General features: G+C 44.7%; 1 protein-coding gene across 1 annotated transcript in view; it reads left to right on the forward strand.

Annotated features, from left to right (window-relative positions):
* LOC142952865 (arf-GAP with GTPase, ANK repeat and PH domain-containing protein 1-like) overlaps window positions 1–22,233 on the forward strand; it is an 89,897-nt gene extending 67,664 nt beyond the window's left edge. The window contains 5 exon segments of the mRNA XM_076094858.1: window positions 5,458–5,612; window positions 5,818–5,908; window positions 5,999–6,221; window positions 17,838–18,093; window positions 18,621–22,233. Coding sequence (XP_075950973.1) covers window positions 5,458–5,612; window positions 5,818–5,908; window positions 5,999–6,221; window positions 17,838–18,093; window positions 18,621–18,812 — 917 coding nt within the window. The 3' untranslated portion in view covers window positions 18,813–22,233.
* Window positions 22,234–22,435: the final 202 nt, after the last annotated feature.

Consider the following 22,435-nt stretch of genomic DNA (forward strand, 5'->3'; position numbering starts at 1 on the left):
TCGTCGGCACAAGAGAAGCACGTCGTCATCTGATTTCAGGTTCAGATTATTTATTTAGTTTAAATCTCAAAACAATCATTCACAGATAATACTAAGAGCTATCGAGAGAACGACATTCATCTGAAGCAGAAACCAACTCCTCAGTATTCATTCCTGTTCTTGCTTCTCTGAACCAGCCGTCGTATATCAAAGCTCTGCCGTCTCTTGAGCTCCGCTCTCTCAGGAATCAAACCCGTGACCTTTCTGAAGCGGCCGACTCATTTCCAGACGATGATGTTCTTGAGATCGGCCCCACAGCTCCAGTGTGTCGGGGCTCGTGTGTATATATATTTATGAAAGCCAGAAAGGAAACAAGCAGAGTAACATTTAAAGTGTCACACCGCCAGCGCCGTATTCCATCCTGCGTAAATGCTCCCAGTAGCCCCGGGGGAGTAAACATCATTGAAGACGGAGCGCAGGTCAGAGGTCACGCAGCCTGAAGCTCGTCCGCCGTGAGACGAGTCAGAGCTGCAGCGGAGCCTGAGAGTCATAACGGGAAACGTTTATCTTCTATTCATATGTTGTATTTATGTCTTTTATATTTATTATTATTATATTTATGTGTAATCTTACTTTAATCTGGATTACTAAGAAATACTTTGTGTTTTATTGGATATTTACAGGCATTCCTAGTTTTTATTAAAGATTGAAGCTTCAACACCTTGATGTTTCACAATAAAAGCTCCCCAGAAACTCAGCAGCCATTTAGCTTTTAATGTGAAAAACCAACAGGAAGTTGAGTTTTAATTGACTGTCGAAACAACTGGAAATCATTTTATTTGAATGTTTATTTGAGTATTTTATTTGCTGAACGAGGTCCGATGACTTTGTTTTCTCTTCAGGTCTCGTTTGTTATGTTGCAAACTTAACGTTCATCCCTTCATCGTGCTCATTTGCCCCTCCCACTCTCGCCACAAGCCACGCCCCCTCTGAGTCCTCCTCAGCGCTGCTTCTTTTTTTTTGACGCCTGTCTCTCGTTTCTTCTTCTCTGTTTTCTCTTGTAAATGTCACCTCGTTCCTCCACTCCGTCCTTCCTCCTCTTCATCCTCTTTCCTCTTCTTCCTCCTCCTCCTCCTCCTCCTCTTCCTCTCTTCCTGCCGGCGGGGGATGCAGCCAAGCGTAAAGCTTGGAAACTTAACCGTGTTGGTAGTCTGCGCAGCATTTACACCAACAGTCTGCACAACTCAGAAGGTAAAGAACAAACTGTTGTGGTGGACCTGAAGCCGACAGGTGGACCTCCATCGCCCCCCCACCCCCCCTGACCCCCCAGTACTCGACCCAGTGAGCAGGGGTTTGGTGATTTGGTAACGTGAGATCCTCCATCTGGGCTCTAATGTTGAGATAATCCATGTTCAATCCAAAGTCATGTTTTTAAACATAAACAACCTCTAAGATGATGTTCTGACCACCAGATGTTATTATTTATTACTTTAAACACTACAATACCCATGAGCCTCGGGGGCCGTCCTCACAGAGAAGAAGCCGGTCAGAATACCTCATTAAAAGGGAATTGATCTTAAAAATCTGTTTTCACTGCCAAGTCGACAGAAACTTAAGTTCTGTGATCGGACGTTTGCTGCTGAAATGCATCTTGGGAGTCGTAGTTAACTTCTTATTTACAGATGCTTAGTACCTTTACCTTTAAAGAACCAGATCGTTCTTTATCTTACGGATGTTTAAATGCGAGTCAATGACGAAAAATACACTTTTCATTTCTGTTAAAGCAACATTTCTGTGAAGAAACGCACCTTTTAGCTTCTTTTGAGCCTCAAATCACCAAATCAGAGCTCGCTGTCCGTCTGTCTGTCGTGGCGTATATATTCCCTCCTTGCATCCTTCTGCCCCCCCCCCCCCCCCCCCCCCAGACTCCAGCATCGTTTTGTGCAAAATAAAAAGTTAAATCATCTCCAATCAGTCGACGTCTCCGTCCACCTTCATACTTCTTCTTCAGAACAATCGGCTGCGATATTTTCCAGGTTATTAATGTTGTGAAAGGCTGCGAATAATATGGGGAGTAATGACCTGTGTCGCAAAGCAATACTGTGTGCGGTGACATTTAAGGCTTTTAATTTGTGTTTCCCGAGGCCCCCTTTGTCTCCCTCACGCCTCCCCTCTCATTGCACCTACAGTCCTGCCTGTCACACACACACTCAAACACACTCCACACCTCCCACCACAGATGATAGGCCTGTATGCATGTCCTGCCCCCCCCCCCCCCCCCCCCCACACTGCGTCTTGTAAATGCTGTATATTTGGTTTGTTCTGTTTCTGCTGCTAAAGGTTATCGGTGTCAGAGTTCACAAATTGCCTCGGCGCCACCTCTCTGTGTGTGAATGTCGGCACAGTAGCCGAGAGCGAGGCGGTAATTACCAACACTGTTGTGTGTGTTCGTACTCTCATGCATACGTTTAGTCCTCCGTGCGGCGTCGCAGAGGAAACGCCGGCAGGCGGAGACGTCTGCGAGTTCTTAGGAAGCTTATTTAGACCAAATTATCTCCAAGAAACTCTTAGAAACGTCATTTTTGAAAATATCTTAAATGCGACAAGATGGATCGGCACAAAGATTCGTGGTTCCCTGAAGATGTAAAGTTTAAATTGAATGACTTGTTTGTTTAGACATTCATGTTCCCTTCAGGATGAACCCTCCTGATCTTCTGAATCCTCATCCACTGCTGCCAGCTTCTAAGAAACATCTCAACTCCTACCAGATTGATTCATGGTTCCCTGAATAACATTCATCAGCCCATGTTTATGTTCTAGACTGTTCTGCCACGTCTTATTTTCTTATAACTAATATTTGAATTAGTCAGATTTAAAGTTGAATTAACGTGTCCTTTTGGCAGCAGAACAAACCTCTGACATATTATCATCTGATAAAGTTGCAAACAGCCGCTTGCACATTAAATGACAGGTTGACATGATGATTCATTACCTGATGAATGTAACTCAATGTTCTCTCTTTTAGCTCTGTTTTTGGTCTCCACCACCAAATATCTGTCTTGTTATCTGCTGAAAGCTCCATTCGTTCACCAGCTAGTCTCTAAAGTCCACGTTGCTTTACTCTCTTCCTGCAGCTCAGACTCCAACTGCATTGTGGGAGTGTTCCTCCAGCTGCTCAGCCTTTAATGCCCCCCCCCCCCCCCCCCCCCACCCTCATTTTATTCATTAGCTGCTGCCGTGCGCCGGGTCAGCGTGCAGCATTTAAATCCAGAGAAACAGCGTTTAATTTACGCTGCTGAGAGGCTGCCCCCTTTCTGGATTGTTGGTTTCCATAATTGTCAAGCAGCCAACCCCCCCCCCCCCCCCTGAAAACAGAATCATGGGAATTTAATTATGATGGGATTCTTGACCCTGCGGGGCTCAACCGGCGCTTTGATGGGTGGGCTGTGGTTTAGAGCGCGGAGCCTTCTGCAGATTCATCATGCTGCATTGTGTACAGCTTTCACTTCACGAGACACGTTCTAACCTCCACAGTTTGTAATTCCTCTCTTGTGTCGAGTGGAAGAAGGAAAGCGACGATGTACTTCGATGTCTACACGGATCTGTTTCAGGTCTTAGATCAGTCGTGGACAAGAAAAGGTCTTGAGTCCTGATCTGGTCTCACATCCTTCTTACTTTGACTTTTTAACAAATATTTTTCGTCATAAGTTTAATTGTCAAATTTGACTTTTTATTTAGTTTTCCAGTCGTCTCCAGGTTGTTCACATGTTTCTGCCTCGTTCTCTTTGTGGTAAAATGATCATTGATCGTCGTGGAACAGATATCTCCCCCTCATAGTTTTCTTGTACGAGATACTGCGTTGAGCTGCCGCTTTAAACCAAGAGTCCGGTCTAACCTTCAGCCTTTAATCAGCCCTGTAAACAGTAGTTTTAATGAACCAATCAGAAGCCTGAAGCAGCTCCGAGGTGAAAACGATGCTCAGCAAAGGAAACGTTGGGGCGAGAAAAAAGGTGTTTTCAATCTCTTGAATGGGCCTCAGGGCCTCTTCTTCCATCCTCTTTCCTCCCCGTCCTTCCTCTCCTCGGACCGGGGCCCATTGATTATCCAGAGAACCGAGCCGGAGGGGAACTTCAGCTCCGGTGCTCTGAGACGCTCCCAATTAGCCAAACGACTGGAAGCCGAGGAAGAGCAAAATGGTCGTTCCCTCTCTCTCCGACTGATTAAACCTCTCATCTTTCCACCGCTTCACGTCGTGAAGCTGCTGCTTCCGGAGACGCTCTCGCCCAAAAGTGTCATGACTGATTACTGCTGAGGTCTGGGAGGGAAGATGGAGTCGCACCAGCAGGAACGGAGGGAATCCTGGGAGGCTTCTGCAGCGAGCTGGAGGCCGTCCTTTGATTAGTCCTCCCTCCTCACCGGGGCTAATTGTAAACAGAAGCAGCTTGTTGTCTTGATCTCCCCCCCCCCCCCCCCCCCCCCCCCCCCCCCCCCCCCTTCACCTCTCTGGGCGGACGTAACAGTTTCCAAATGTGCCCACGTTGAGCTCAACAAAACCTCCGAGGTCCAACTTAAGGGTCTGAACGTGTGCAGGAACTTACTAACTTTACTCAGCTTTACTTTACTAACTTTACTCATTTTATTTGTATTTTAACATAAATAAATGAACTGTTTGTAGATGTTTTATTAATCAAACCCTCATATTTTGAGTTTTATGATTATTTATTATTCATGATTATTATCCGTAGCAGGTTGTTTCCCGTTAAACAGCTGCTTTAGAGAAGTCACTCCGTCCACTGATGGTCCCATTGACCTCTGAGGCTTCTGGGTAATGGATCCATGTGTCCCGCCTCCAGCAGGCCCTGATTGTAATGAGGCGGGGGGGTCACGAGGTCAGCAGTGGTTCAGGAGAACAGGTGTCCTTCAGTCCATGAAGCTTGTTCTGCTTGTTTCAGTTTGAGGAGATTAGTTTTTAGAGGTTTGATCATAAAAGTCTGGATTCATGTGTTGATCAATAATATACGAACCAGTTTATGAAGCACAAGAAGCCGGTTTAAGGAACTTTACAGGCTTTGAATCGTTCTACTTTGGCACCAGTTTGATCTTTGTTACCTGAAGGAGATGAAGGAGACTGTGGGGACATCGAGGTGGTCACAGAGACGAGCTGTAACATGTTAGAGATGTTTAAATAAGCTTTGTTTTCATCACATCCAGTTCTTAGTCTCCGTTGTTGTTGTTGATGTCTTTTGGTTTGAAGCTCAGAAAGATAAAAGGTTTTACTTCACATTCATTTAAGATTTTGTGACATAATTAAGTCGTCATTTAACTTGAACATCTCATGTTAGGAGAGTAGAAACGGATCCTGCAGGATGACCAACTTGAGGTGTTCCAGTCCTGGATTTTGACCTGAAGAACGAGACCTAAAAGAGATTTAAAAACCAGCGTTCCCGTTGTGAATCGGACTCTTCTTGTCTCCGACAGAACAAGAGGAGAACTTTGAGTTCACCATCGTGTCTCTGACGGGGCAGACGTGGCACTTTGAAGCCACTTCGTACGAGGAGCGAGACTCCTGGGTCCAGGTCATCGAGAGCCAGATCCTGGCCAGCCTGCAGTCCTGTGAGAGCAGCAAGAACAAGGTATATTGTATATTCAGTGTTTATATGTTCATGTATTTATGATAACACCATTTATTTGTGGCGAACATGGAATGATTCTACATTCTCCTGTTTCTTCTCGTCAAATATTCTGAGAAAGTCCTCGTTAGCGTTTCATTTGTTACGTTTATTCGACGTAAACAAAGAAACCGTTCAGTGGTCAATAACTAGTGTTTGTCTGTCTCAGTCTCGTCTGCCCAGCCAGACGGAGGCCATGGCTCTGCTGTCCATCAGAGGAATCAGAGGAAACGGCCGCTGTGCCGACTGTGAAGCTCAGAGTGAGTTCATGATCGACGTAAAAGTATAAACCTGCGCGTCTTTGTGAAACATTCACTGAATCCCTCTCTCTCTCTCTCCGCTGGATCCAGACCCGGACTGGGCCAGCCTCAACCTGGGGGCCCTGATCTGCATCGAGTGCTCGGGGATCCACAGGAACCTGGGCACCCACCTGTCCCGGGTCCGGTCTCTGGACCTGGACGAGTGGCCGTTGGAGCTCATCAAGGTGATGTCGGCCATCGGCAACGAGCTCGCCAACGGCGTGTGGGAGGCCAACGCACAGGGGCGCCTCAAACCGGCTCCGGACGCCAGCAGGTAGGAGGAGCCTGTACCTCAGTAAAAAAATACTCAAAGTACCTCTGCTGTGTATTTAGGGGCAGTACCATCAGCTGCACATAGGGGGCAGTGTTTGATAAAACAAAACAAACATGGCGACGGCCAAAATCCAAGATGGCCAAAAACCAAGATGGCGACGGCCACAAACAAACATGGCGACGGCTAAAATCCAAGATGGCGACGGCTAAAAATCCATAGGGGGCAGTGTTTCTCTCAGGATGTGATGCGCATCGACCTCACAGGCTTGTTTCTGAGTGTTGTCTTGTAGACTACAGGGATCGTAACAAATGGGTGAACTTTAGCGTGACGTTGGTGTGTGTGTGTGTGTGTGTGTGTGTGTGTGTGTGTGTGTGTGTGTGTGTGTGTGTGTGTGTGTGTGTGTGTGTGTGTGTGTGTGTGTGTGATTATCGGCCGCTGCAGCTTTGGGAAGCCAGCAGCCATCATAACAAATTAGAGCTGACTGCCATCCACATAAAGATCGACTTCCCCGTCCTCCCCCTGCTCTCACCCCCCCCAACGCTCATTAGTCAACAGAAGCACCTTATAATTACTCCCCACATGACCACCCCCCCCCCCCCCCCCCACACACACACACACACACACACACACACACAGTGTATACAGACAAACACATTCACACATTTTAACCCGACAATAAAAACTATTTACACCACCTGTTCTCACTAGCTTTAGAAGAAGTACTACATCATTTACTGCAGTCAGAGTACAAATACTCTCCCCTCTACTGTCTCTCACAGCTGATATTGTACTTTTAACTGCACTATGTGTATTGTATAAGTATGTTAAGTATAAGGTAAATCATTTGTGATTAGCTGATGTCTTTACGTTCAGTTCATCAGCTGTTTTGAGCAGAAAAAACCTCCGGTAAAGTGAAGTCAAAGCTTCATGTGTTAAAGCTGCATTCTCTCTAGTGACCACCAGGGGGCGACTCCTCTGGTTGTATAGAAGTCTATGAGAAAATGACTCTACTTCTCTCTTGATTTATTACCTCAGTAAACATTGTAAACATGAGTTTATGGTCTCAATCTCTAGTTTCAAGTCTTCTTCAATACAGCATGATGTTCATTTAGTACATTATGGTCCATTTAGAGTCACACAGACCATAAAGCAGGGGATGCTTTAGGGCGGGGCTACACGGTGATTGACAGGTGTCTTCATCTTTCAACTTTAACCTTTTCAGTGTGTTTTCACTTCATGAAAGTTCATTGTAACAATTCGCCTAATAAATGTCTTATTCAGCGTTCGGTTGTACTGAACTCCCTCTCGTGTCACTTCTGGTTGACAAAAAACAAGATGCCAACGCCAAAAATAGCAGACAGACAATAAATTTAAAAAACATGGCGATGGAAAAAAATAAAATGGCGACGGCCAACAACACTGAGCTGAAGTCTGCAAGACAACTTCAAAACACAACAACGTATCTCATTATTTCATGCATTTAAAGTTTGTGTTCATTCTGCCGACGACTCTTACGTCTAACTTTTTTATGTCGGACTGCAACTACCTAACAGTAACACATCCAGGCAGTGTGTCTGCAGTATCTAACACACACACACACTGAGTATCGACGGGCCATCAGCCCTCCTCCATCAGACCACTAATGCTTTTATTGTTGCTCATGTTCCTATTTATTTATGAATCTGAAGCATGTTTCCCCCTGAAGAGATTAGAGAAGGAGGTCAATATTATCTCAATTAACCGGCAACGCTCTGCTGCAGCTCCATCTCTCCCCCGTCTCCCCCGTCTCCCCCCCTCTGCCCTGTCGATAGTATTTATCAGTCCATCCCTTAAGTGGCTGGCTGTTTGTCGTTTCACCTCCATTAATCCCTCCCTCCATCTTTCCTCTCCTTCTCTTTCTACCCCAGTCTTCTTCTTTGTGTTGCTCTCCATGTCTTCTTCTTCTTCTTTCTCTCGCTATGTTTATGCATATTTTAAACAATATATTAACAAAAGAAGATGTTTTATGGATGCTTCTAGATCCTTACAACACCTCCTCCTTCTTCTTCTTCTTCTTCTTCTTCTTCTTCTTCTGTTGTGGATGAAACCATTTTTATGGTGTTTCAGCTCCCAAGTCCAAATTTAGATTGTTGTGTTCCTGTTGATTCTTTCCCACCAAAGATTTGGACCAAACACAGGAAGTCGTGTTGTTTCTTCCAAAATAAGAGTTTCGCCAGTTAAATATGTCATCGTTTCTCCTCCTGCGAGCGACTACGACATCTTATGGTGACGGCAAAAACCAAGATACAATACAACCAGTGTTATTTCATTGGTAGATCGTCAACAAAGTACATCTACTCTTGTACTTATTCCTCCTTCCTGCTACTTTATACTTCGCTACATCTCAGAGGCAGATATTGTACTTTTACTGATAGTACTTTCGACATATAAAAATATATTCTTTTATTATATGATGCAGTACTATCGTACTCCTCTACAAAGTGTCTAACATTGAGAAACAGTAGTAAAATACGAATGGAAACAGAGTATTCTATAGTAAAGGAGCCGTCCATGATGAGTACTTCTACTTTGGATACTTGAAGTACATTTAGCTGAATGCAGAGCTGTGGTATTTCTACTTCCTCCTCTTCTTAAGTGTAACATCAGTCCTCTTTTACCTTCGTCCAGCTCCATTAAACACGTAATAAAACACAGAAGTAGTTTTTTATTACATACAACACACACGCAGGAAGTGATGCTGGTTTCTTCTTCTACTGTTTATTTCTGACGAATAAGAAGCAAAAACAAAGTGCCACTTCCTGTGCACAAGAAAGGAAGAATAATAGTGTTTCTATTCACCTCCAGACCAAGAAAAAGGGAAAGTTTAAACCATTTTAAAGTACTTAAATAATCACACAGGAAAAACATTTTTAATTTCTCTTCTTCTGTGGTGTATCACTTCAAATATCAAGTCCGTATCCAAACGGTAAACTCTGAGCAGTGACAGGAACCTGGATTAAAGAGGGAGAAGAAGAAGAGGTGGAGGTTGGAAAATGCCGGCGGAGGAGGGATGAGAGGGGGAGGCAGAGAGGGAGAGAGAGAGGGGGGGGGCTGATGGATGGAAAAATGCCTTCCCCTCGTGGTCTCTCAAGTGAGTAATAGAGGCCGGAATTTCATTTTGCAAGTGGCTGATTTAATGATCCAAAGGGTAATTAATGGCCTGATTATCTTAATGTTAAATATGGCCAGCAGCAATTACACTGACCTCCTGTCTGTCAAGGTCTGGCCCCCCACTCCGCCTCCCAATTAGGTCCTGTTTGGAGGTCCAGGGAGGGGGGGGGGGAGAGAAAAAGAGGATGGAGGGAAGGACAAACAGAAAAAGGAAGCAAGAGACGGAGGAGGAACAGATGGAAGTGGAAACAAGGAAAAGAAAGAGGAAGAGGATCATTTGGAGGGACGGGTGTGAAGGAAGGAAATAAAAGATTCATTCCCCCCCCCCCCCGCTCGGACCGGAGGGAGGAATTATGTTCGGAGAGATCGCACCTCGCCTCCACGGCGACGCCCCCGTCCAATGAGATATATGACAGGGCCGAGAGCCCCGCCATCTCCAACTGTTGTCATCATCTCTTTATCTCCTCCCTCCTTTCCTCCCCCCCCTGCTCATCGTCCTCCCTCAGCGACTGCCGGTCCAGGTCTCATTAACATCAGCCGGGTCTCAGGAGGCGAGACTGTCGCCGCTAATCGTTTTTTGCAGAAACACGACGTCTCTCCGCCGCCAACAATGGAGGACTACTTGTTGACGAGCCTCACCCCGGCGGGGGTGAAACTGGGGGGGGGGGATCCTGTTAGAACTGGTACAAAACCACCGAAAGACTCGTCCTTTTTAAACGTTCCCATTAACCCCTGGCGGCCCCGCGGTCGGCCGTCATCACCTCAGCTGGCGTTGGTTCGTCGGATGCCGCGGCCCCAGCTGATGCCACCGCTGAAGGGGCTGCTAAGTTTGGGCGCGATGCCCGTCATGGTGTGTCTCCCCCCCCCCCCCCCACCACCACCACCACCACTACCGCTGCAAACTCAGTTTCTTTGGCGCCGCAGCTCATTGTTTTAATTATCTGTCGAGTGGCGCATCAACACCAGCACCCAAGGCCCCAACGCCACGCGTTAGCAGGCATGAGCGGACAGGAAGTGACAGTGCTGCTAATCCGGAGCTCCTGGCCGCCGGACACGGGGAGGTGGTTGGCGCCCCCACACCACCACCCTTCCCTCGTGCCAACTACTGACCTTTGTGCGGTTTGTTTGATTCTCTGCTGGGGTGGAGATGAGGAACCAATAACTATCCAGACCTTCCAATCCCAAGATCGGTCAAACCGAATGACGAAAACCTGGATTATCTACGTTCTAAGAACCAACATTTCTTTAATTGGCATCATCAGAATACGCCGTCTTCCCAAAACCTAGCTGGTGTGAGATCCTGGTTGGTGCTCGGTGGAGGTGAAGACTTCAGAGTGAAGGATAGGAGGAGGTCTGAGGAGCTCCACACCTTTTAATTAGACAGCGGACAAACGAGCAGGACTCGGGCCGGCTAAAGGATGAGCTCCGCAACGCCGCCGCCGCCGCACTTAACAGCGGGGCCCCACATGACGAATGCTCGGCCAGTAATAATTCAGCAGCAGGTCCGTCGGCGCTTGGGGGGGGAATAAGGGCCCTTTATGGGAACAGATTAGTCTTGTTCCCCCTAAGAAAAGGCCAGCGCTAACAGATTTAAAATTAGACCAGGGGGCTTTTTAATCTGGGCCGGGGGGTGCAGGTGTGGAGGCTGCCCCCGATTGGGCTCAAGGGACCAGATGGGGCGACCGGGGGGGGGGGGGGTGGAGGAGGCAGCCAAGGGGCCCACATCAGAAGGTAATTGCCCCCCAGGGTCAGAGGCGTGGTGGTGGTGGGGGGGGGGGGGGGGTCGCACACTGATTCTGTGATCCTAACACAGATTTGACTGGTCACATGACCCATCAGAGGCCTCCTCACCACATCTCCACCAGACCAAGGGTTCAATCATCCTCCTCTTATTACAGAATAACGTCCTAAAAGACATTTTTTTATGGTGTTTCCAGCTCCAAATGTTCCTGTTGATTCTTTTCCCCCCCACCAAAAGATTTGGACCAAAAACACAGGAAGGTGTGTGTTGTTTCCGCCAAAATAAGAGCTTCACCAAACGTCACACCCAAGTCTGTTCACTTCAACCCTCATGTTTCTAAATAACTATGAACTCCTCATCAGATCAGACTCGTTATGTTTCTGTTTGTCTTGTGTGTGTGTGTGTGTGTGTGTGTGTGTGTGTTGCTCCCTGTGTTCACATTGAGATCCGGTCGGTTAACTAGCCGCTCCGTCCCGCCGTCGTCGTCTTCTCCACCGTTATTATCTGCAGCCCCACGGCCTGCATGTTAACCAGCACACACACATACATACACCACAGAAGAAGAAGCCTCCTGACAGGCAGGGCCGGAGCAAACGTAGAGAAATAATTGGCCCCTACATTCTAATTCATCTGTAAAAGGGAGGCCTTGATTAAATTAGTCCTAATAGACATTATTTTGTACATGACTGCCTTCGCCGCCGCGTCCCCCGACTCGCCTAACGAGCCCCCCAATTTACTATTGACATTAAGCCGGCTGACACGAGCCAATCACGGGGGCCACTCATCGTTTGTCATGGCGGCGGGGTTATGCTAATGCGGGGGGGGGGGGGGGGTTAAAGCACAAACTAAATGCACATTCTTTATGCGTGAGTCATCAGATTAACCTCTCCCTTATTTTAATAATGAAGAAATAAATAACGTGACTCCGTCCGTCCGCCGCTCCGCCGGATGAATCCGTACACCGACGGTAGACCCCCCCCCCCCCCCCCCCTTTGGCTAATTGGCTCAGTCAGCAAATTGCTCATAGAGTAAAGAAGAGGGAGAAAACGGGGGAGGAGGTTTGTGGGTAATGTGTTTGGATTGAATGGGTTCACGGCGAGCGGCTGGTAAACATTTGAATCCTTCAGACGCTTCTCTTTTATTTGGGCGTTATTATATTTTATATTATATTATTATATATACGGCTTTGAGCCGTTTATTTAATGCAGTAGAAAGAAATGTTTGTTCACAGGAGAAGACAAAGCCGACGATGTGTAAATACTTAGAAATAAAATACTAATTCAACGGGATTTGGTTCAGTTTATTGGAAACATTCTGTAATATTCACAAAAATACAAGTTATGAGACTTTAAATTAGATCCTGGATTGATTTTAATCGTCATCAGATGAATGAACGGTTGATAACAACCCAAATAAATCCAACTATAGTAAATGAAACAAATCAAATCCATCCAACTATAGTAAATGAAACAAATCAAATCCATCCAACTATAGTAAATGTAAAAAATCAAATCCATCCAACTATAGTAAATGTAAAAAATCAAATCCATCCAACTACAGTAAATGTAAATAATCTAATAAATCAAACTACAGTAAATGTAAAAAATCTAATAAATCAAACAACAGTAAATGTAAAAAATCTAATAAATCAAACTACAGTAAATGTAAATAATCTAATAAATCAAACTACAGTAAATGTAAAAAATCTAATTAATCAAACTATAGTAAATGTAAAAAATCGAATCCTTCTCTTCTATGGTGTAGATCAGATCATATTGTCAACTTGTGGAGAACTTGTGGTGTTTGAGGAGAACTTGTGGCGTCTGTGGAGAACTTGTGGCGTTTGAGGAGAACTTGTGGTATTTGTGGAGAACTTGTGGTGTTTGTGGAGAACTTGTGGTATTTGTGGAGAACTTGTGGTGTTTGTGGAGAACTTGTGGTATTTGTGGAGAACTTGTGGTGTCTGTGGAGAACTTGTGGTGTTTGTGGAGAACTTGTGGTGTTTGTAGATAACTTGTGGTGTTTGTAGAGAACTTGTGGTGTTTGTAGATAACTTGTGGTGTCTGTGGAGAACTTGTGGTGTTTGAGGAGAACTTGTGGTGTTTGTGGAGAACTTGTGGTGTTTGAGGAGAACTTGTGGTGTTTGTGGAGAACTTGTGGTGTTTGTGGAGAACTTGTGGTGTTTGTGGAGAACTTGTGGTGTTTATGGAGAACTTGTGGTGTTTGTGGAGAACTTGTGGTGTTTGAGGAGAACTTGTGGTGTTTATGGAGAACTTGTGGAGAACTTGTGGTGTTTATGGAGAACTTGTGGTGTTTGAGGAGAACTTGTGGTGTTTGTGGAGAACTTGTGGTGTCTGTGGAGAACTTGTGGTGTCTGTGGAGAACTTGTAGAGAACCTGTCATGTTTGTGGAGAACTTGTGGTGTTTGTGGAGAACTTGTAGAGAAGCTGTCATGTTTGTGGAGAACTTGTGGTGTTTGTGGAGAACTTGTAGAGAACTTGTGGTGTCTGTGGAGAACTTGTAGAGAACCTGTCATGTTTGTGGAGAACTTGTGGTGTCTATAAATAAACTTTGTTTCTGATCTGACAGACTGAAGACTGTTGTTTCTACTTCCTGCTCTGCGTCTCTCTTCTTTTATTTCTTTGTATCCAGGTTTCCTCCTGAAACCTCCCCCTTCTCTCTTCTTCTGTGGTGTCACTGGAGCATTGCGTCTCAGCCCACAGATCACTCCTCCTCCTCCACGTCTCTCTCTCTTTTAACCCCTTCCTTCTCCCCCCAGTCGAGTCTCATGGCTGATTTCCTCCCCCAGACCTCCCTCACCCCTCCACCCTCCCTTTAATTATCTCTGCCTATCCAAGGGCAGCTAACGACCCGCTAGCAAAGGCTAATTGATTTCTTCTCCTCTCCTTTTGTCTTTTCTCTTCTGCTGAAACGTTGAATATATAAAGAGCAGGACATGCAGGTTTTCTGGGTTTGAAACTCGTGAGAAACGTCGTCCATCTTTAAAACGCACATTAGCTCATTAGCTCGGGCAGTTAGCTGATGCTCTTATCTGCTCTTTCTATCTATTAATCTATTAATTAGAGGGCTAATTAGGCCAGAGGAGAAGCCACTGACACCGTGTCACTCTTCACCCCGATTCCTACCGCTCATTACCTCACTCACACACTCACACACACTCACACACTCACACACACACACACACACCAGACTGTAATTAACGAGAGGCTCGTACATCTCCGCTCGACGCTTTAGGCTGAACTCATCTGGAGAAACACGGTTATTTTACTTTTCTTCCTTTATTTTATTTTTTGGTGTTTATTGTTTTATTTTGAAAGGGTTTCCAAAGGAGGAAATCACTCTTCATCTCAGTCTTTATTTAATTTTTATTTAAAAAGTCTGAAATATGAACGGGTATTTAGAGTTTAGTGCAGAAGTGTGTATTTTATAGTGAGCTGGTTTGATTTAATTTTATCTCATATATTCACAGAAATAGAATAAAATAGAATAAAAAGTGAAATAGAGACTCTGATGGTCGTTCTTTACATTTTTAATTCAACTTTCAACATATTTTTTGTTTTAGATTGTAGGATGATTTACTCGTTTTGTTAGTTTAAATGTAAAATAAATCTTCATATTAATCCTCTTTTACTTTCTTTAACATTAGTCGTGAGCAGTGAGATTATTTTCGTCGACATTCAGATGAAATTACAGTTTTTTTACTTTTTTTATACGATTTAATTTAGATTTCTCAACATATAAAAAACCTAAAATCTTACCAACAGACACATGAACCAGCTCAACATAGATAAAATATGTTAAAATAAATCAACACCTTTATTTCTACTTCCTGTTTGGATTTAATTTCCCAGTATTTGAAACAGTTTAATGATTCTTCACTTCCTCTTTAGTCTCGTTTGTGGTCTTTATGCTAATGAGCCGTCTGTGATTAACAGGGAGTGTGTCTTTGTCCTCTGTCCTCTCTCCTCTATCTTCTGTCCTCTGTCCTCGCTGTGTTTGGAGGTTGTGGACAGACGACCCCTTAAACACACTGGGGGGGGCAGGAAACTCAGTGTGTTTGTAAACACACCTGAACAAAGCAGCCAATCAGGAGGAACGTCCACACAGAGACACACACACACACACACACAACAGACAGGAAGTCAGAGAGGTGTCTTGGGCCCCCCCGTCTCCACGGCAGTGTGGAGTAAAGACAGACAATAGAAACAATAGAGACAGTAGAGACAGAAGAAGGAGAGCTTGTTTCCTCTGGTGTCATTTTATCATCTACTTTAACTGACACACACACACATGTACACACACGTACACGTACACACATATACACACGTACACACACACGTACACACGTACACGTACACACACACGCACACACACGTACACGTACACACACACACGTACACACACGTACACACACACGTACACGTACACACACACGCACACACACACGTACACACACGTACACACACGTACACGTACACACACGTACACGTACACACGTACACGTACACACACACGCACACACACACGTACACACACGTACACACACGTACACGTACACACACACACGTACACACACACGTACACACACGTACACACACGTACATACACACGTACACACACACGTACACACACGTACACACACGTACATACACACGTACACACACACGTACACACACGTACACACACATACACACACACACACGTACACGCACACACACACGTACACATACACGTACACACACACACACACACGTACACACACACACACCCCTCTGGGCTCCTGTTCATGAACCGTCTCACCAGGACTCATGTTTAATTATCTACCCAGCATGCTTTGGTGCTGGAGCGCAGCACGCTTTGTCTAATGGGATGTGAAGAGAGACACACACACACACACACACACACAGATATGAGTGTGTCTGTGACTGTGTGTGTGTGTGTGTGTGTGTGTGTGTGTTTGACTGTGTGTGTGATACATACATACAGTCACACACGCGTTCAGCAGACACATGTTAACACACACACACACACACTCTGTGTGGTTAATTAGTGCAATTAGCTTCTCCACTGTCCAGAGATGTGTTCAGGACTCGTTAGCTCCTGATGATGTTTACTGATACACACACACACACACACGCACACACACACACAACCACAGACACACACACACACACACACTAACCACTCAAACCAGACTTCACTCTGAATCTGATCGATTTATAGAAAACAGTGAAACCTTAAAGATAAACTACAACTTTAAAGGGCGCTGGTCTGTTTGATGCTGCTGTGTTGAGGTTTGAAGAACACACACACACACACTGTCACACGCACACACTGTCACACACACACACACTGTGTTACATCCAGGCCCTTAGCAACTCCAGCGGCGGGGGAAGGCATGCGTTTCCTGGGTCCAGTGGCTTCACATTTCCTCTCCGTCGTCTGGAGGACAGAAGGCCAGAGCCCCGCTGAGCACACACACACACACACACACACACACTCACACACACACACACACACACACACACACACTCCGTTGACACCCCCCAGGCTTTGTCCGGGGGCTGTCGGCCGTAGTCTCGTGCCCAGCCTCCCTACTCTCTCTCTGGGTCGGGGCAGGACATTCCGTGATGCTAGCCGCCGCCGCCTACCACACCCCCGAACACACACACACACACACACACACACACACACACTGGTCTCCAGGAAGAGAGTTAATGAGATTCTGTCGGGTTCCCACACCGTCCCCTCTTTCAAACACTTTGTCTTCCTCGTCCTGTTTTCCCACACTCACTCCTGTGACTCTGGCAGCAGAAGAACGTTGTTGGGACGAGCATTTTATAATTCAGTGTTAAATCTAAATATTATATTTATTAAAGATTTATTTACAAGTTTTTCTCCAAAAACCTTTTTGTTTTTCCAGCTGAAGAAGCTGAAAACATTTAGAAAACACACAATTTAAATCAGTTTAAAGTCACGATGTAACGCAGGAAGCTTCGTACGTGAAGAAGTTTTAATTCTGTTTAATTTCCTGTCCATTTCATGGTGGAAGTATCAGCCACTGTTCTCCATTTCCTGCAGCCTCGGCCCCCTGGAGGAGGTGTTATTTAGTTAAGAAGGGGGGGGGACAGCTCAATCCCCCCCCCCCCCCCCCCCCCTCACTAATCCCAGCAGCCTGAATGAGCTGCTGTTTACATGGAGGGATTTGTGCAGATTAGACGGATCACATCTGTGGATTAAACAGATCAGCAGTTCATGACACTCGATCGGTGAACAGTGCCCCCCCCCCCCCCCCCGGTGTCTTATTTTACAGCTCGATTTAGAGACGATCCACAGAAACACATCATCATTGTGTTTATTCTGCTGTTGAGTTCAAAAGTATCAGCATCATGTACTCAAAGTATTACAAGTACTCGCTCTCCTTTCACACAAGTACAATTGTAGAATACTGTAATACCACTGATAAATACATGTACGAGCACTTTAGATACTATTAGTAGTGAAGTACTGTGAAGTCATCTTATTTTGTAGGAGCACTAGTGGACTGAGTCTGGTCCTTGTTCTTGTCTCAGTGGGACAGGAAGTCTTATTTTGTAGGAGCACTAGTGGACTGAGTCTGGTCCTTGTTCTTGTCTCAGTGGGACAGGAAGTCTTATTTTGTAGGAGCACCAGTGGACTGAGTCTTGTCCTTGTTCTTGTCTCAGGGAGGAGAGGGAGCGCTGGATCCGGGCCAAGTACGAGCAGCGTCTGTTCGTGGCGTCGCTGCCCGGCGCTGACCTCCCTCTGGGGCAGCAGCTCCTGAGGGCCACGGCCGAGGAGGACCTGCGCCTGGTGGTCCTGCTGCTGGCTCACGGGTCAAGGCAGCAGGTCAACGAGACCTGCGGGGACGGAGACGGACGCAACGCGCTGCACCTCGCCAGCCGCAAGGGCAACGTGGTCGTCACGCAGCTCCTCATCTGGGTACGGCTTCTTATTTTACTCTTTTATTGTGAAATATATGTGCAGGAAGTGTTGAGTTTAGCGTTATTAGAGTCCCTAAGAAGTCGTGAACAACAAGTCCAAATTTAGACAAGCTTGAGTCGAGACTGAGTCCAGATCTGGTCTCGTTTTGAGTCCAGATCTGGTCTTATTTTGAGTCCAGATCTGGTCTCGTTTTGAGTCAAGATTGAGTCCAGATCTGGTCTCGTTTTGAGTCAAGATCGAGTCCAGATCTGGTCTCGTTTTGAGTCCAGATCTGGTCTCGTTTTGAGTCCAGATCTGGTCTCGTTTTGAGTTCAGATCTGGTCTCGTTTTGAGTCCAGATGTGATCTTGTTTTGAGTCAAGACTGAGTCCAGATGGTTTTCTTTCAATGCAGACCTGGAACGGCCTGGCAGGCTTTTATTTTGAAACATCTGTGCAGGAAGTGTTGAGTATAACGTCATTAGAATCCCTCAGAAGTCGTGAGCAACATATCAAACTTACCCTTGATCTCTCTCCCCCCCCTCAGTACGGCGTGGACCTGATGGCGAGGGACGCTCACGGTAACAGTGCGATGGCGTACGCCCGCCAGGCGAGCAGCCAGGAGTGTGTTGACACGTTGGCTCAGTACGGCTGCCCCGACGAGCGCTACCCGCTCATGGCCACGCCCAACCTGCCGCGCCGCAACACCAACCGCAACAACAACGCTGCGCTCATATGAGTCCAATCGGACAAAAACAGACTTTTATTTTGAAGGGGGGAACCACTTCCTGCTGTGAGACTGACTACAAGGGAAAGAACCTCCCAAAAGCATTGTGGGAAATGTGGTTCCACAATCGACTGTGACGAACCTCATCTTTAATTTAACTCGTGAAAAAAACACACTCTGAACCAATCATATCGTCGGTTCTTCGGCATCATCATCGTGGCTCCGCCTCTTTTTTTAATTTCATGAATTCTGTGAACTCTTTCGAAGATATCTGGATGTTTAAGAGGAGGAAAGAAGAAGCAGAGTGATAGATCGCATGTCCTATAGACTCTGCTTTCTTTAACTGAAGACGTTTTTCTTGGATTATGTAAATTTAATCTTGATGTTCATTGCTGGACCAATCGTTTCGTTTATTTCTGGGTGTATAAAGTCCATCGGTGCGGCTCAGGGACAACCCGTCCTCTTTGTTTTCACTTTTTAACTTTAAATCAAACTCCAGATGACTGAAAACACAACGTCCAAAAATGTCTTTTCTTTGTCGTTCTCAATCTGCAGATTATTCTCCTAAAATATCCAACATGGCCGCCACAGTTCACCAGAACCAGAAGACCAAAAAGCCCCAAAAACAACAAAGATATATATGATATGAATTGATGTAAATATTAAAGGCTGGAGGCAGTTGAGTTGAGATGCCTTCAGGGTTCTGGTTCTGGTTCTGGTTCTGGTTTATTTATTTATTGTAAAGTGAAACGACAAAAAGATTCTTATTGTTTCTGTGAATGATGGATTTATCTGATTCTGAGGGTTAAAAGGAAACAAAAAAGGGAATTCTTCTTCTTCTTCAGGTGTTTTTCTGTCAATTCATTTCAGCTGAAACTCACTTTCACTGTGTTTCCTCCCGTCCAATCAGATCATCTCCCTGATATCGGCTCAGCGAATCACAAAGAAGGGCTTCTTCTTCTCTGGTCTGGAAACTTGTTGTAAATAATCTCTTTCAGCGGCGACACTGTGGAACTTAGAGAACACAGGAAGTACTAAAACAGGAAGTGGTTTTATTCTGACGGGGTTTTGTTTTTGGACTGAATGTGTTTCGGCTCATCGGAGGCGTCAACACCAGTAAACCAGTGGTTCCCAACACAAAGGGCTGTAATCAAGACCACTTCAGTCCAGTCCGAGACCAGGTCTGAGCAGTCAAGACTGAGTCCAGATGTGGGCTCGTTTTGAGTCAATACTGAGTCTAAATTTAAACAAGCTTGAGGTCAAACGTAGTCAAGTTTTGGCCATTGACCAGTCAAACCAGAACATTGCTCATTTAAAGATCCTCTGGTCTCAAGATCCGCTGGTCTAAAGATCCTCTGGTCTAAAGATCCGCTGGTCTGAAGATCCGCTGGTCTAAAGATCCGCTGGTCTAAAGATCCTCTGGTCTAAAGATCCTCTGGTCTCAAGATCCGCTGGTCTAAAGATCCTCTGGTCTAAAGATCCGCTGGTCTGAAGATCCGCTGGTCTAAAGATCCGCTGGTCTGAAGATCCGCTGGTCTAAAGATCCTCTGGTCTAAAGATCCTCTGGTCTAAAGATCCTCTGGTCTAAAGATCCTCTGGTCTAAAGATCCGCTGGTCTAAAGATCCTCTGGTCTAAAGATCCGCTGGTCTAAAGATCCGCCTCGAATGAATCATGAACGTCACATGTGGACCCCCCCCCCCCCCCCCCGACATTGCTGCAATACTGCCATCGAACCTCCGACACTCGGCCAGAACAACAGAACCGTCACGTTCCTCCTCGCTTCTGTTCGTGCCAGTAAACACTAAACCCAGAGGTTTGACCGCAACTTGTGTTTGATTTGATTTTATGTTTTTATATCCGACGTCCTTTTTTATTTATGACAGAAATGCACTAAAATCAGATTCAGTCCGTCTCAGCGCTCCACTACAGCTCGTCCACTTATTTAAATTCACGTGAGGAGCTCGGTAACATCAGCCTCTAAACCATGGTAGTTTAATGCTAATGCTAACGCTAACTGATGGCACCAGTTCATCATTCTGGGTTAATGTTTTAAATGGGATAACGCTAACGCTAACTCTCACTGCAGCTAGCAGTTAGCATGTTAGCATGGCAGCATCAGTTTAGCTGTTGTGTCTCGATGGGAACTATCAAGCTAAAGCTACAGCTAGCAATCAGTCAGCTGAAAGAAGACAAATATGAAGAAAACGTCGCCTTGTGATGCCAAGCTTCAAACTAACTCAATATTATGAGATACTAAGATATTATGAGATATTAACTTGTTATGAGATATTAACTCATGATGAGATATTAACTCGTTATGAGATATTAACTCATTCTGAGATATTAACTCGTTATGAGTTATTAACTCATTGTTATGAGATATTAACTCGTTATGAGTTAATAACTCATTGTTATGAGTTATTAACTCATTGTTATGAGATATTAACTCATTGTTATGAGTTATTAACTCATTGTTATGAGTTATTAACTCATTGTTATGAGTTATTAACTCATTGTTATGAGATATTAACTCATTGTTATGAGTTATTAACTCATTATTCTGAGATATTAACTCGTTATGAGATATTAACTCGTTCTGAGATATTAACTCATTCTGAGATATTAACTCGTTATGAGTTAATAACTCATTGTTATGAGTTATTAACTCATTGTTATGAGATATTAACTCATTGTTATGAGTTATTAACTCATTGTTATGAGTTATTAACTCATTGTTATGAGTTATTAACTCATTGTTATGAGATATTAACTCATTGTTATGAGATATTAACTCGTTATGAGATATTAACTCGTTCTGAGATATTAACTCATTCTGAGATATTAACTCGTTATGAGTTAATAACTCATTGTTATGAGTTATTAACTCATTGTTATGAGATACTAACTCATTGTTATGAGATATTAACTCGTTATGAGATATTAACTCATGAGATATTAACTCATTATTCTGAGATATTAACTCGTTATGAGATACTGATGACTGGTTATTAAATGGCTTCATAAATCTGGCACGTTATGTTTCCACCTTGATGCTAACGAGGGAACCGCTCACCACCTCACCTGTACATAGACGTCAAAGAATAGAAACTCCTCCGTATGGTCATCGTTTGGTTTGTTGTGTTACCTCTAAACCTTTCCCCCTTAAGCCCCGCCCCTCAGGGCCGTCCTCCACATTATTTATAAACTCCTCAAATCTTCTCTTTTGTATATTTTCCTCCGACCTCTGAAGTCCATCCAGGTTTATGATGATTTATCCTCCAGACACGTTATTGATCCTGTTAATCTAATTATTGTTATTATTATTGTTGTTATTTTTGTTGGCTGTACAGTAACGTAACATGAATACAGAGTCTTCTGCTGTAATGTGTCTCTTTTCAATAAAGACGAGAAAAATGCTTCTTAATATAAAAAGACTCTCTGTGTGTTTGTGTCTGAACGTTTAACTTCAATTAGTTTTAATATAAGAAGAAAAAGGAGAATTTTGTTAAATTATTTCATTATAATAAAATATTTATCTTTTGTATTTGTGATATTTGTACGATTAAACAATCAAATATATATATTTAGGAATTATTTTTGCAGTTTGCTCGTGTGTGTGTGTGTGTGAGAGTGT

Source organism: Anarhichas minor, unplaced genomic scaffold, assembly GCF_050575085.1.
Source record: "Anarhichas minor isolate MPS153535 unplaced genomic scaffold, ASM5057508v1 ptg000018l, whole genome shotgun sequence".
Classification (NCBI taxonomy): domain Eukaryota; kingdom Metazoa; phylum Chordata; class Actinopteri; order Perciformes; family Anarhichadidae; genus Anarhichas; species Anarhichas minor.